This window comes from Suillus discolor (assembly GCF_016758755.1).
Source record: "Suillus discolor strain FC423 chromosome Unknown F5147scaffold_508, whole genome shotgun sequence".
NCBI lineage: Eukaryota > Fungi > Basidiomycota > Agaricomycetes > Boletales > Suillaceae > Suillus > Suillus discolor.
Window position 1 is genome coordinate 1 of NW_024541755.1, and position 13,834 is coordinate 13,834.

Genomic DNA, 13,834 nt, shown 5'->3' on the forward strand with positions numbered 1-13,834 from the left:
TGTTTGAGGAATCCAGTGAAGCGCAAGTGTCTTTGGAAGCACCTAAGATCCGCATCACTAACGATTCAGCATGTTTTGCACGGGACTCAAACCGTAGTGATGACGCAAGTGGGTTAGACCAACGGATTTGAAGATGTTGGAGATGTTCCTGCCGCTGACGTAGTAAGATAGAAAATCTGATGTCTGTGAAGCAATTAGTGCATATGTCAAAGATGGACGTCAACAAAAATACATACTTTCAGGCAACTGCAGGGTGAGTTCTATTGCAGCGAGTTCATCACCAAACCACCTGCAAAGATTGTCAGCTTCTAGCCCAAGACGTCGCTGCTCCTCGATGCATCTATCGCGCTTAACATAGCGCATATCCCATCACGAATATCCTGATCATCCAGCCAACGAGGAACCTCCCCAACTGAAGGTGTGATCCAAATATCCTCCATCAGTGTTTGATCATTGCGGAGTTCATTCAGCTTGGTGGGGAGAGGCATTGGAAGAGGAATACCACAGCCTGGTTCGTATAGTTCTTCGAGGCGTTCGCAGTATCCATTGAATTTACGTAGTGCGGCCAGCAAGGCTGGTTGTCGCTTCGATATGGCCTTTTGGGTCTGCTGGTGAAGTTTCATCCCTGCAAAGTGTTAACACACATCATGAAGCAAGTCTAGCCCCCTACCTAATGCTTGTTGTGTGCCACCAACGGCATGATCGAGCTTGTCCCATTCAAAGAAGCTTCCAATTGCATGCTTCTGAATGTTGATCTTGAGGTCGCGTGCCAAGAGAAGTGTCCAAACAAATTTGATGTTTATTCCTTCCAGCTCGGGGAACTTGTCATGAACGTTGAGGGAAGCATATAACACATCAACTTTGTCCATGAGGCATTGGTGACTTCGTTCGAGGCTCTCGATCGCATCGAGTGTGCGTTGGGATACATTTCCCTTTGTAATAACCTCACTTGTTGCTTGAAGAGCCTTGTCAGAGGCATCGAGGTCACCTTGTAGGGCAAACACGGTGTCCAGCTCTTTCTTGAGCCGAGCAGGAGCATCTGTAGAACATAATCAGGCTCAGGCTGGACAATGCGAAAGAAAAAGAATGCACGAGCACGGATGGACAACTGTGACTGTCGCTGCAGAGCCCATTGATGTCGCAGATCTTCAATCGTCGCATCACACTCACTCAGCGTGGTCTGTGCAGCTGTCCCTTGTTCATGAATTCCCCGCTTAAGGCAATGCCGGATCCAATCACTGAGGTCAGCACGCATCTCAAGACCGATGGCAGCAGCTTGTCAGTCAAGTAGCCATAACCGACACTGTCTCTATGGTAACTCGAACATCAGTAGAGATGAAACAAAATTTTGAGGATACATACAGATGAGGAGCGCTGAATACCTATCAAGCGGATAAATCTTGACCATAGCCTCTCGGTGCCTTCTCCGTCTGAAAGGCCAAGGCCTTTGCATATGCGTGGGTTGTGAACAAGTTGGCACGACCATTCGTGGCCATAGGCATGCATGGCCGTTGTTGCAAATCGCAAGCGCTTTGTCACAGCTTCGGGAAGTATGTTGTACTTAAATGGATCAGCAACAAGGTTCAAAGAATCACAAAGATGACTCACCTGACTTAATGATCGTGAGAGAACACATCCCACGTCATACAGAGTGACAACTGTTGCACTTCGAGGTAATAACACAAAAAGGTGATCAATAAGGGCGACGGCGTATTTCTGCTGCTCGCCTGGAGTGTCGATGTTTGCAAAGAAGAGGGGAATGTTGTGGCGACATATTAATGCCATGACTCCCGTGTCATCGAAGCTATCCATGGCTGCTTTTTGCTTCTTTCCATCGGCAGCTTCATATGAATTCTCGCATAAGTCAATGGCCTCATGGGGTACAAGTGGTGCATGCGGTTTCAGTGCAGACTTGCGACTCCGATCAATATGACGCCCAATGTCATCAACCTGAGCTTTAGGTAAGAAGTAAGAGGGATCATAAAAATGGGGTGAATCGCCTGCTGAACGCCGATGTCGATGATGGAAGTTCCCATCAGTAGCAACATGAATATCTCCACCTTCTTCCAGCTGCCTTCCAAATGAGACCCCCCCAAAACAAGCAGGACAACGCTGAAGAAGGATTGTGGCACAGCGCTCACGCGGAACCACGTCTACAGTGGGCGCATATGATGCGGGATGCTCTGGGGGATCTCGAGAGGCATCTACCAAGTCTCGGCTTGCTTGAACAGCGCATTCTAGCTGGGATTCGAGCTCCACCTGTAAGACATCAAACCATAAGATAGCTTGACCGAGACTTTGCCAGAAAGGTTCTTGGATAAATTCACCCTAAGTTGTGTCAGATCTGAAGGTAAGTCAACTTTGATTCACATACCTTAGCATTCGTCATGCGGAAACCTCTGCGGATGTAGTGTGTGTGCAGGGCAGATGCGAGAGCATTCACAGCATCACATGAGCGCTCAAAGAGTGTTCGATAGAAGGTGAGTAGCTCAGTAGATACTGCCATGCATGGCTGGGAGGGGGAAGTTGGGAATAAACTGTGAAGAACCAGGACTTGAGGTGCGGTAGCACATCTGCAACTCAAAATGTCGAGGGTTGTGAAGCCTCAAACATCTTTAGCGACTTGAAGTATTCGATGCACAGATTGAGACTTACCATCGAAGAACAAGCCAATCATAGTTGTGCGTTTCTGTGCACACTTCTGCGAGTGACATGCAGACAGAATCGTCGGAGGTCGCTCGACAAATTTTCCAACGGTCCTCTGAGTATACTCGAGCTGAACATCGACGAGAGTGGGTATCAGTATCTTCCAAGTGTCATATAATCGTGCGGCAGCGATGTCAGGTAGAATGCGGCGATTTGGAATGAACTCAGAGGTGTTCAGCGGTGGAATCGAGTCTTGAGGCTCAGTAAGCGGTGGGACTTCATCTTCAAAGAGAAACAAGTCCTCGCAAGCATCGGCAGGCATGTTCTCCTCAGACGAGACAGCGGTAGGTAACATGTCCAGCTGGCATGTGGTCGTTTGTTCAGAATTTAGTTTTCCTGCGAGGAGAGTTGCCAATTTGGCCTGCAACTTCAGTTGCTTTGCTTTCTGGCCGGGGAGTTCTACTAACGTCTGGGTTTTGCGTTTGTTCCTTGGTTTCCATGGACTGACATGACAAACTGAACACCCAACCCAGACGTTGTGGGCTGGGCTGCACGAGTATCTGAGCGTGGAGCCATAGAGATGAAGGTAGAAAGTAACTTGTAAATTTTTATTTGTTAATTAAAATACATAGTACGTACAAATTCACATTGAGGTACGGAGGTCCCCATGCCTCAAGGGCAGCGCGAGGTATCCAGGCATCCTGGAGCCAGGAGGTGGAGCATGCGAGCAGCCTGGCGGGAGGGCAACGAGGTATGATATTATTTTTAGAACGAATCCTAAATTAGATTGGAGAATCATAGGCCTTTCAGGCTGGTTTCCCATAACATAGAAACCCGGCCTGAAAGCCTACCTTTTGCCTCCGGAAACTGCTGCCTGAGGTGTTCATATGTGCCCACATAAGGAACGGCACATTCCAACTATTCTACTGCCCCACTGACGACAATGTTGCCGACACTTTCACAAAACCCCTCCCACGTCCTCACCTTCAGAAGCTTCGACTCTCGATGAGCTTGGAATGCGCTCGAGGGGGAATGTTGGAGTCCAAGCGATCCGCTGAGTCGTTGGCCGACAGATCCGAGATAGGAACGATGAGGGAATAGCATGTTACGAGCGCATCCCGAATGAGCGACGAACGAGCGATGTTTGACGTCGGCTTGTGCTCTCCAATATACGACTACAATTTTCATTCCTATTCTATCTGCACTTATAAGAGTTTGCATTTTTGTAGGAACATCTCAGTCTGTTTCCAGAGACTGAGATGTGAGTACATACGTCTACCTACCATTGACAAAAGCTAACGAGCCATAGATACTTTGTCCGTTTAGGTACATAGTTTCTGGCCAATGTTAGAGTCTGTTTCCAGAGACTGAGATATACTTTGTCCATTTAGCTCTCTCCGCGTCGTCTACGCGCCTCGAATCACTATACTCTTGCCAGTGTTTTCTCATGAGAGGTTGATGCAGCTTGTTGTATTGCAATAACTAGTACGCAATTGGCATTGCACATCAGCAAAAACATTGCTGGCTATATAGTACTATATAGTTGGGATAGACCGTGTAGCTCTGTTGTTACCTGCCCTGTATATAGAATGTGAGGTAACTATATTGTGCTATATAGCACTATGTAGAATCAGGTAGCCCTAACAGGCGCTACAGTAGTAGCCTGTATTTCATAGGACTACCTACTACAGGGAACTACCAGCAGCTACATAGAGGAATAGAGTAGCACACAAAATAGCACGAAAAAAAATTGAATTCAGATACATAACACAGCGCTACCGACAGATTCTACTAATGCCTTGCACAATCCTCCGCGCCCTCTTCACATCTATGAGCCTCAACTCCTGTTAGCCTCTGCACCCTCCTCCTCCTCAAGTTGGTACTCGTGAATCGCATCATCAAAAGCCTTGTCACCAATCCGGGATGCAGCCGACAGCAGAGTGAGGGCTTCGACACCTGCATGCGAACTTAAAAGCACAGATGTTAGGTTGGCACTTGCGAAAATATAGTGCGACATACCGAACCCTGTGATGCTACCATCTTGCAGTAGCTCGTATTTATAGAGCCCTGTCAATGTCCAGTCCTATTATCCAACAGTCAGGACTCAAAAGCTCATGCAGGCCACTGTGCTACGTACCTTGAAGGCAAATGCTGAACCATTTTTCAAAGATTCTGCCAGGTCTTGGTTTTGCCCTATCACATCCCTCGAAAGACTTGGCTGGAACCCAAAAAATGAGCTCGTAAGTGAGCGCATCTTTATTTTGAGTTCACCGCGCACATGTGATGTGCGCCGCAAGAGCTTCATAATATATAAATTAATCAGACCAGTCATGTACTAAGAACAGAGGACTTACAATTTTGACCACTGGAGGTGTTAATTTGACATTGGCACCTTTGATTTCGCATGCGTCGCGCCAGGCCTCTTTCGCTAACCTCGTCTTTCGGGACCAGATACTAGCTTGCAAAATTCCGCAGGCATCAGTCGTGGTATGGTGCGATGGCCGTCACTGGCAGCTGATTCATTACCCTGATGTTGCATCCTGTATTAGTGAAATGTTACCTTCACTTTTGCACTTTATGAGGGCGTGTCTGGTAGTACTCACCAGCAATGTTACCATTTCATGAGGGTGTGTCTGGTAGTAACCAGTTTCAGTGTCGGGACCTGAAAAAATGTCAAGCAGATGCTACATAGAGGACAAGCAAAATGCAAGTAAGTCATGTCAATATTAATAGTGGTTGCAAGAAGCAAGCGAAACATGTTGAAAATTGAACGTCAAAAAGTTCAACCATGGGAACTGATGGCATGCGTCTTGATTAGTAATCATTGGACTTTGAAGTGTTTGAATTCTCATAATGCGGTGGACACTGGACACTGGATGTGGAGTCGACCTATGGCCTGGCGCGCGTTTCTACTGTCAACGGTTGGGACCATGATTAGCTTGTGTTTGTGTGACTCAAAAAGCGACCGTAGCGCATTGTTTGAAATATAGTGGTTCAGCAACCGTTGGGCATGGATGGTGTGTTTGCATTTGTGTGAACACGGCCGTTAATCTGACTTGATTCCAAAAGGAAACTGTGCTGCGCAAGTTCATGTCGTCTTCACGCTGACAAGTCAGGCTACGAATGTGTTATTCCCTGCTGGACCTGCTAAACCACCCGCCCACCTTGCTTATGTGGAATGGTTCACATCTTTCCAGCAACCTGAAGCACACCATGGCATGATGAGCTGTACAAAATTTGCCGTTTGATGCGTCATGGAGAGCGTCTCGGACATCCGCAGGGACGTTCATCTTTTTCCAAATTTCGGTGCAGTAGCACCTCGTGAATGGACGGGTAGTACCGTTCTGGAGCTCTGTTCCAGCTTCTTTGTAAACTTGTTCAGTGAGCGACACACTTATTTAACTATTGTGTGATGAGTATAAGCGATTTTGAGAATTTTCGTAAGGAGGTTTTCCCTGATGACTACCACAAGCTATATAGTACTATGTAATACAAGTGTGTGCTACAGGATCAAGTATTTACTAGTTCGACTCGAAGCACCTCCTGTAGCTTTATATAGCCTGACTGTCAGCTACATAGCTGATGTAGAACTATATAGTGGCCTGCTTGCCTACATTTTACTACAGCGGCTATATAGCACTATGTAGCTGTCACCAGGGCTCCCAAGATTTCGAGTTTTTCCTGATGGCCAGGTCTCAAGAAGGTACTATCTATTACTCTAGTGGACATATCAGTGAGTCTGGGACCCCTGTGTGAAGCCGTCGTTGTTGACAACAACTTTAACTTGCAGTGTCAGGCTGCATCAAGGTTGTATTGCAGGTTGCAACCGGTCGCTGATAGGTACAGATATCGACTACTGAGGGGACTCACATGTAACTAGTGCTGCCGCGGTCCGGTCCAGAACCATGGTTCGAACTGGACTTTTGGTCCGGTTCTTTGTGGTTCGGTCCATGGTTCCCTCACCAGCCAGAACCGGACCGGAAAGCAGTTCTGGGTTCTGGACCTTCACTAGTGGTCCGGTTCTGGTTCGACTTTCCCGAACCTTCCCGAACCATTCCTTGACCTTCGAATTCCCTCGACTTCGACACCAACCACGACGACGTCGGTGTCCATGTCGACATCAAAACACCGTCTTCAAGATTTGCATTATTTGTTAATCAGGCTACTGTTAGCCTTTTTTAAGGTAAGTACTAATCAATTTATTCTCAAGACTCTGACATATGTTTACCTATATCACAGATATCTACTTGTTCTAGTCTATATGCTTCCTGGATAGTCATGATCCTCCACCGGTTCTCAACTCTAACAGATCTCCTTGGATATTGTCGCTCTGTGGTGTTAGGCTATGTGCCATGCATAAAACGGGGTGCCGACCAAAAAACTGTGAGTTATTTGCCTGACGATGTCTGAAGACTGCTGTGCTCTGAATGCTGACGGCACCCTCAAGGATGCTTCTGAAATTACCTTTTTTAATGATCCTGACGATAAAGTACCATTGCCCCAGGTCGCATCTTCTGCCCAGCCATCCTCTTCCACTACATCCGCAAAGGACACCTTCTCCATTCTGCTCAAGGCTGGATGCACCCCAGCAACAGTTGCAGCTGGATCTAGGCGCTCTGGCTGGCCCTCAAAACCATCGGCTCGTATTCGCGATGCTGACAATGCCTGCGGTCTGTCTTCGTCAACTAACCGAAGGGGCAGTTCTGTTCCCTCTGAACATGCTTTCTCCAGCGCAGGCATCACATCAACTCTGCGCCGCAACGCACTTGCATCATCCACTTTCTCCGCGCTACAATTGATGAAGGCAGCCTATAAGAATGGACATGTGTCAGCAGCAGTAGAGGCAGAAGGGTATGCAGTTGGTATGCAGTTAGACTAGCTACCCAATGTCATGTAGATGTCTTGTGAATGTTTTTTCCGTTGCTTGAAAAATTTTCGGTTTGGTTCACGTTCGGACCAGACAAGAACCGGACCGGACCATTGAGAACCATTGAGAACCATTCTCAATGGTCTGGTTCTGGGTTCGACAATTTTAAAGAACCAAACCATGGTTCGGTTCTTGGTTCTCGTCAAGGACCCTCTGAACCGGACCGAACCGGACCACGGCAGCACTACATGTAACCAGACATGATCACTGATCACTAGGTGACATAAGTAGTCGTTTGTATGTGTAACCACTATCCCTGTGGTAACAAAGCGGGTCTTCGCTGTCAGCCACACAATCCGAACAATCCACAGCCCTGTATATCCCTGATATGACAGCTGTTATCATGTCATCGGGTGTCTACCATCACGGGATGGACCCTGAGGGAGAGACCTAATGGGTTCTTCTGTGGGTCGTGAAGGGTCTGTCAAGGGTTTGGTGATGATGTGATACAATACACTTCCTGCGGCGTAGCCCCATGAGGCGCTCTTTCAGGGTCAAGTTTCAATATTGGTCTTAAGCTGTAAACTCAACATTTACTGGCGCAAAGCGTTTCACTCTCATTTGCTTCCGTGTCAATGAAGTCCACAATCCATAATACGTTCACAACGAATAAGAAAGAAGAGAATCCGGAAGAGCTAGGACACCTACCGGCATCTAATTCCCAAACAGCTTGTTCAGAATCAGGCCCTCCGGATGGCGGGTTTCAGGCCTGGGGGACTGTTTTTGGGTGGTAAGCCGTGTCTACAATAATGCCCGTATGTTGTGTCTAACAATCACGACGATACCTAGTTTTCTCGTGCAATTTTGTGGCTTCGGGTTGGTTCTAGCTCGCTTGTTCGAGGCATCTCAGTTAACAGCATTTGAACAGATACATAGCGTCCTTTGGAGTTTACCAAGGTACCCAGCAGTTGCGTGATACTTCATATCCAAAGTTGATAAACAATCTCGGAAGATTATTACACACGAATTTACATGACCAACCATTCACCATCTGCAATATCGTAAGTGAGTATGCGTTTACTCCGCAGTTCTTGGTTTCACTCAGCGTCAGATGGATTGGTGCATTGACCTCATTCCTCTCGGTCAATATCACGTTGTTCTCAGGTCCGTTGTACGACCGAGGTTGGTTGTAAGCTGCCATATATTTATACGTAATCAGTCTCTAATTCCTGCACAAATTACTGATAGTTATCAATTGATGGTTGTAGGGTCGCTGCTCCAATCACTGTCCTTGTTCGCCTTATCCTTCACAAAGCCTGATCAGCTTTACTTGGTGAGTAGCCCGACCAATTTCGTTGTGTATGGGCTACCTATAGGTTACAACCAGGCTTTTATCGTGCAAGGTGTCCTTTCTGGGTTTGGGATGGGCCTAATGTCCGGTCCCACTGTCGCGGTCGTCTCTCAGCACTTCTCCAGAAAACGTACATTAGTGATGTCTCTGGTCTCATCCGGTACACCACTCGGTTCCATGATCCATCCGATCATGCTCAATCGCCTCTTAAATGGTACTGTTGGATTTGCCAATGGTGTTCGCATCAGTGCGAGTTTTGTCAGTGCTCTGTTATTGATTGCCTGTTTATGCATGCGTACAAGAGTGTGGAGAATCTATACGAGCGGGAGGCTTCGCGACACGCTAAACAGGTACGAATATCTCAGTATTCGTTTATGAAACTCTATTAACAAAATGTTGTACCTAAACAGGTACGAATCTACTTGTACGTCAGTACTCTACTCAAACGTTACAGTGGGATAACAACTCACATCTCAGTATTCGTTTATGAAACTGAGATGTTACGACTTTGGCTGGCTCTTCTTATACGGTGAGTGTGCCAGCAAGACTTTTGATGAAAACATATATACTTAAGAACAAAAAGATTGCCGACGTTGACACGTCGTCCATGTTCTCCGTTTGGAGACGCTCACACTCGATGTGGTTCATTCTTCGGCCGTACTCTCCTTCTCCCCTTCGGCTCTGTCTCTCTCTGCCTTATGCTCCTCGGATACATCGGCTCTCAACACTCCCCCTCGAGCGCTATCCAAACGCATCAATGTCCGTAACCTCTGGAGTCTGGGACGTGCTAAGGGCTTGGTGAACGCGTCCGCAACGTTGTCTTCACTTGGGCAGTAGATGATCTTGAACGTGCCATCCTTCACGTGTCCGCGCACGAAGTGGTAGCGCAGGTCAATATGTTTGGTACGTGATTGAAACTTGCCTGTTGAAACTAACGCTATAGCTGCTTGATTATCGCAGAGTATGGGCGTAGGGAGGTTGTGGATGTCGTAGAGCTCGCACATGAGGAGTTGTAGGTAAAGTACCTCCCGTGCCACGCTGGTCAAGGCGATATACTCAGCCTCTGCCGTAGATAGCGCTATAATGGGCTGTTTGCACGCGCTCCAGGAAACGGGGCCTCCATTGAGCAGTACAATGTACCCGCTCATGGAGTGCCTATGAGGCTGGGATGCCCAATCGGCATCAACAAAGGCCTCGATGCCTCCGTCGCTGGACCCCAGCGTGAGTTCATATTCGGCGGTGCCTTTCAGGTACCGCAGGGCGCGTTTGGTAGCCTCCCAATGAGGTCTACCTGGATTCCTCATGAATTGGGATAGGGTTGCCACTGCAAAGGCGATATCCGGCCGGGTACTCGTAGCGGCATACATCAATGATCCGATTGCGCGTTGATACGGCACATCACGCATAGCTTGGACTTCGGCGTGCGTTGCGGGAGATTGTTCCATGGAGAGGACAGTGCCTGGTTCCATGGGCGTGTGGAGGATCTTTGCGTCTTCCAGGTGGAACCGTTCGAGGATCGTGTCGACATACGCCTTTTGGGATAGCGTCAAGGTGCGTGCTATTCGGTTTCTCATCACCTTAAGGCCTAGTAACCAGCTCAGTTCCCCTAGGTCGGTAATTTCGAAGTGCGTGCGCAGCTCGGACTTGAAACGATGGATATGGGAGATATGGTTGGCGGTGACGGCCATGTCATCGACTGACACGGTGATGACGACGTGTTCGTTCAAGGTGTGTTTAAAATAGACAGCTTGGTCTACCTTCGATCGACTGAACCCCATTTCGTTGAATGCTCCAGCCAGTTCTTGCGCCCACTCGTACCCGGCCTGCTTGAGTCCAGGTAAGCTCCGTTTCAACTTTAGCACCTTTCCTTCCTGACCATCCTTCAGATATCCCGGGGGCGCTCTCATGTAGATTTCCTCCTGCAGACTCGCATATAGGTATGCACTTTTAACATCCACCTGATGTATCTCCCAGTCACGCTGAGCCGCCATCGTTAGCACGGCACGTATAGTGCTCATATTGGCTGTGGGGGCGAAGGTTTCGAAGAAATCGACCCCATACTTCTGGCGCTGTCCATTGGCGACTAGACGCGCTCGAAGCTTCAGTTTCTCGCCGTCCGGGCCGCGTTTCGTGGCCAGGACGTAATGACATGGGATTATGTTTACGCCTTGAGGTGCGTCTACAATATCCCACGTGCCTAGCTTCTCGAGTTGACTGATTTCATAATCTATGGCTTCTTGCCATTCCACAGCGTCCGGGCCTTTCAGGGCTTGTTGGAGGGTTGGCTCTGGTTGTACCGCTGCCAATGCCAGGTGAATGTGCGCCTCTTCATCTAAGAGGTCGATTTCTGACGCTTCTAACAGGTTTTCCATGGCGACGGCAGCCTTTTGGCCTTCGTTTAGCGCCGCGTAATATCCTGGAGGTGGTCTGGCCCTCGTTTCCCTCGTAGGAGGAGTAGATGGCTGAGGTTGCTGAGGAGTAGATGGCTGAGGTTGCTGGCCAGTAGATGGTTGAGGTTGCTGGCCGGTAGATGGTTGAGGTTGCTGTTGTAGTTTGGTGGAGATGGGCTGGACGCTATTAGGTGAGTCTTTATTAATATTGCCGCTATTATGTTCGTTGACTGCAGCAGACTCCCCCTCGTCCAGCACACCATCTCTTACCTCCATCGGTGGGAAGGTAATGTTCCTTTCCACTGAGACACGCCGCTTACCCGGCCAGTACACCCGGTAACCTTTGCTTTCGGCATCCACCCCCACAAATACTGCCTCTTCCGCCTTCGCCTCCAGCTTGCCCGCCTCCAGGACATGGACAAAAACCTTGGCCCCAAACTCATGGGCCTGAGACAGGTCCGGTTTGGACTTGCGCACCAGCTCATAGGGCGTGCTACCTGGGATGGCTCTCGACGGTAGGCGGTTCTTGAGCCAGGTGGCGTAACTAACGGCCTCGGCCCACAGGTATTTTGGCATATCCTTGCCCAGGAGCATCGCTCTCGCGTGCTCGACCAGGGTGCGGTTGAGGCGTTCTGCGACACCGTTCTGCTGAGGTGAGTCGTGGACCGTTAGTTGGCGCTCAATACCTTGCTGACGCAGGTGATTTTCGAACTCTGTGCTCAGGTATTCTCCTCCCCGATCTGAACGCACTTTCCGCAACCGGGTTCCGGGCGTCTGACGATCGAGCCAGGCCTCGTAGGCCTTGAAAGCCGTGAGTGCTTCGCTCTTGTGTTTCAGGAACTGCAGCTTCGTTTGGCGACTAAAATCATCCGTGAAACTAATATAATAGCTGCAGCCTCCCAAGCTTGTCGTCTGCGCCGGCCCCCATAGGTCCGTATGGACAAGTTCGCCATAGGTAAGTGCTCACGTCTTCGTCTCCTTGGGGAAGGACTGCCGCGTTGACTTAGCTTTGACACAGGCTTTGCAGAACTCGGCGGCGGGCACTGGGTCAACGTCAATGCCCTCGATTAGGCCCTTCTTGACTGCGTCAAGAAGGGCCACATGCGACACGTGTCCTAGGGAGCGATGGAGTTGGTTTATGGTAGGTTTTGTCGCGGCAACGTTGGCTCTATGCTTACGCTCAGATGTCACCGAGTAAAGTCCTTGGACTTGGGGAATTTCCGCGATGGTCCTTCGTTCGGGGGCAGCAGATAGTATCTTGCACATTCCCCCTTCGAACAGTACGGCCAAGCCGGCAGACGCTATCCTGTTGGTGGATATTAGGGTGAAAGCCATGGAGGGGGCATAGAGGACGTCCTTGAGCGTGACAGTTGTCCGCTTCAGGCCCAATGGTAAGTCTATCTTAACATCTCCGTGTCCTGTCGCATTGACAGTAGAGCCGTTTGCAGTGTAGACCTTCTGCGGTGGGATATCGATGAAGGTCACGAATTTTGCCCTATCGGGGCAGAAATGGGATGTCGCGCCGGAGTCTACAATAGCTCCACGGCGGTCTGGAGGTACGTCCATAGATTTAGCGATGACTGCTAGATCTGACGTCGCGAAAGCGTAATTATCTTTTACCTCCGGCTCCTTGGCTGCGTTGGCACTGTGTTTCTGGGTGCGTCCTCCTTGTCTCTGTCGCTGATTCGGCCCCTGACCCTCCTTGCCTCCTCCTTTCCACCAACAGTCTCTCTTCCAGTGTCCCTTGTGATCGCAGTTCGTGCAGAGTGCGTCGGGGTTGGACTGTGGGGCTGAGCTCTGAGAGCTCCTGCTCCTCCCCGGGTTTGTTCTCACAGAGAGCGCACTGTTCATTCCCCTTTTGTTGGGACGTCTGTCGGTGAGTAACCGATGTTCGTATTCCTCGGTGATGATCGTGATGAGTTCATAGGGAGATAGAGGTGTTTTGGTGATCTTAGCGGCTGCGTTCATGGATGAGAGAAGCGGGCGGTAGGATTCGGGCAGAGACCCTAAAATTATAGCATGGAAGTCCACATCGACGACGGTAACCCCCATTCCAGCTAGGGACTCCCACAGGCGCAAAAGCTCAGCAAAATGCGCCTTCACGTCTCCTCCTTCTTCGCACCTCGTCTCCTGGAGCCTTCGTCTCAGATCTATCTGGACAAGTTCTGTTTTGCCTTCGTGAATTTGACATATTTCTTTCCAGATTTCGGACGCAGATCCTAACTTTTGGACTCGTAACAGGAGCCGATCCGTGATCGTGCAGAAGATCTGCTGTTTTACGAGTGAGTTCTTTTGTTGATACTCGTCAGTCTTCGCATCGAGCTCATCAATCTCCTTTTGCGTAGGCGTTGTACCATCCGGCTTCGTAACGACCCCCGTAGAGCTCACTATGAAAGGCGTAGGCTCTATAGCTCGACCATCGGTATATCTCGTGAGTCCTCGTGCACCTATTGCTGTTAATGTCCGTTCCTTATAGGTTATCCAGTTCGAGCCGTCTTCGGCAAGCTTCGGGATGTTAAAAAGGCTTGAGTTGGCGCTGGGAGCAGACGAGTCCATGGTCGAGACAGGGCTCATAACCTG

At 49.2% G+C, this 13,834-nt stretch overlaps 6 protein-coding genes across 6 annotated transcripts; 4 read left to right on the top strand and 2 right to left on the bottom strand.

Moving 5' to 3' along the window:
- Positions 1 to 308: 308 nt before the first annotated feature.
- On the bottom strand, positions 309 to 3,346 carry F5147DRAFT_784178 (uncharacterized protein; the record flags this gene model as incomplete). Its single annotated transcript, XM_041442845.1, has 10 exons — positions 309 to 625; positions 671 to 1,039; positions 1,093 to 1,275; positions 1,303 to 1,309; positions 1,363 to 1,560; positions 1,609 to 2,328; positions 2,375 to 2,604; positions 2,656 to 3,067; positions 3,114 to 3,243; positions 3,294 to 3,346. 10 exons carry the CDS (start codon positions 3,344 to 3,346, stop codon positions 309 to 311), a joined length of 2,619 nt encoding a protein of 872 aa, XP_041284155.1.
- A 1,137-nt stretch (positions 3,347 to 4,483) lies between these two features.
- On the bottom strand, positions 4,484 to 5,578 carry F5147DRAFT_661183 (uncharacterized protein; the record flags this gene model as incomplete). The annotated part of the gene is made up of 7 exons (XM_041434703.1): positions 4,484 to 4,602; positions 4,666 to 4,729; positions 4,784 to 4,945; positions 5,001 to 5,100; positions 5,173 to 5,186; positions 5,250 to 5,308; positions 5,536 to 5,578. The coding sequence occupies 7 exons, from the start codon at positions 5,576 to 5,578 to the stop codon at positions 4,484 to 4,486; spliced, it is 561 nt and encodes a 186-aa protein (XP_041284156.1).
- A 232-nt stretch (positions 5,579 to 5,810) lies between these two features.
- F5147DRAFT_591406 (uncharacterized protein) lies at positions 5,811 to 6,059 on the top strand (the record flags this gene model as incomplete). The annotated part of the gene is given in 2 exon segments (XM_041432193.1): positions 5,811 to 5,888; positions 5,907 to 6,059. Coding segments are annotated over 2 exon segments (231 nt in total), but the record flags the coding sequence as incomplete, so codon positions are not given.
- A 492-nt stretch (positions 6,060 to 6,551) lies between these two features.
- On the top strand, positions 6,552 to 6,989 carry F5147DRAFT_737875 (uncharacterized protein; the record flags this gene model as incomplete). The annotated part of the gene is made up of 3 exons (XM_041439442.1): positions 6,552 to 6,751; positions 6,786 to 6,828; positions 6,886 to 6,989. 2 exons carry the CDS (start codon positions 6,552 to 6,554, stop codon positions 6,826 to 6,828), a joined length of 243 nt encoding a protein of 80 aa, XP_041284158.1. The 3' UTR covers positions 6,886 to 6,989.
- Positions 6,990 to 7,048: 59 nt separating this feature from the next.
- F5147DRAFT_784180 (uncharacterized protein) lies at positions 7,049 to 7,525 on the top strand (the record flags this gene model as incomplete). The annotated part of the gene is made up of 1 exon (XM_041442846.1): positions 7,049 to 7,525. The coding sequence occupies one exon, from the start codon at positions 7,049 to 7,051 to the stop codon at positions 7,523 to 7,525; it is 477 nt and encodes a 158-aa protein (XP_041284159.1).
- A 1,246-nt stretch (positions 7,526 to 8,771) lies between these two features.
- Positions 8,772 to 9,242, top strand: F5147DRAFT_591405 (uncharacterized protein; the record flags this gene model as incomplete). The annotated part of the gene is made up of 2 exons (XM_041432192.1): positions 8,772 to 8,846; positions 8,901 to 9,242. The coding sequence occupies 2 exons, from the start codon at positions 8,772 to 8,774 to the stop codon at positions 9,240 to 9,242; spliced, it is 417 nt and encodes a 138-aa protein (XP_041284160.1).
- Between the last annotated feature and the right edge of the window lie 4,592 nt (positions 9,243 to 13,834).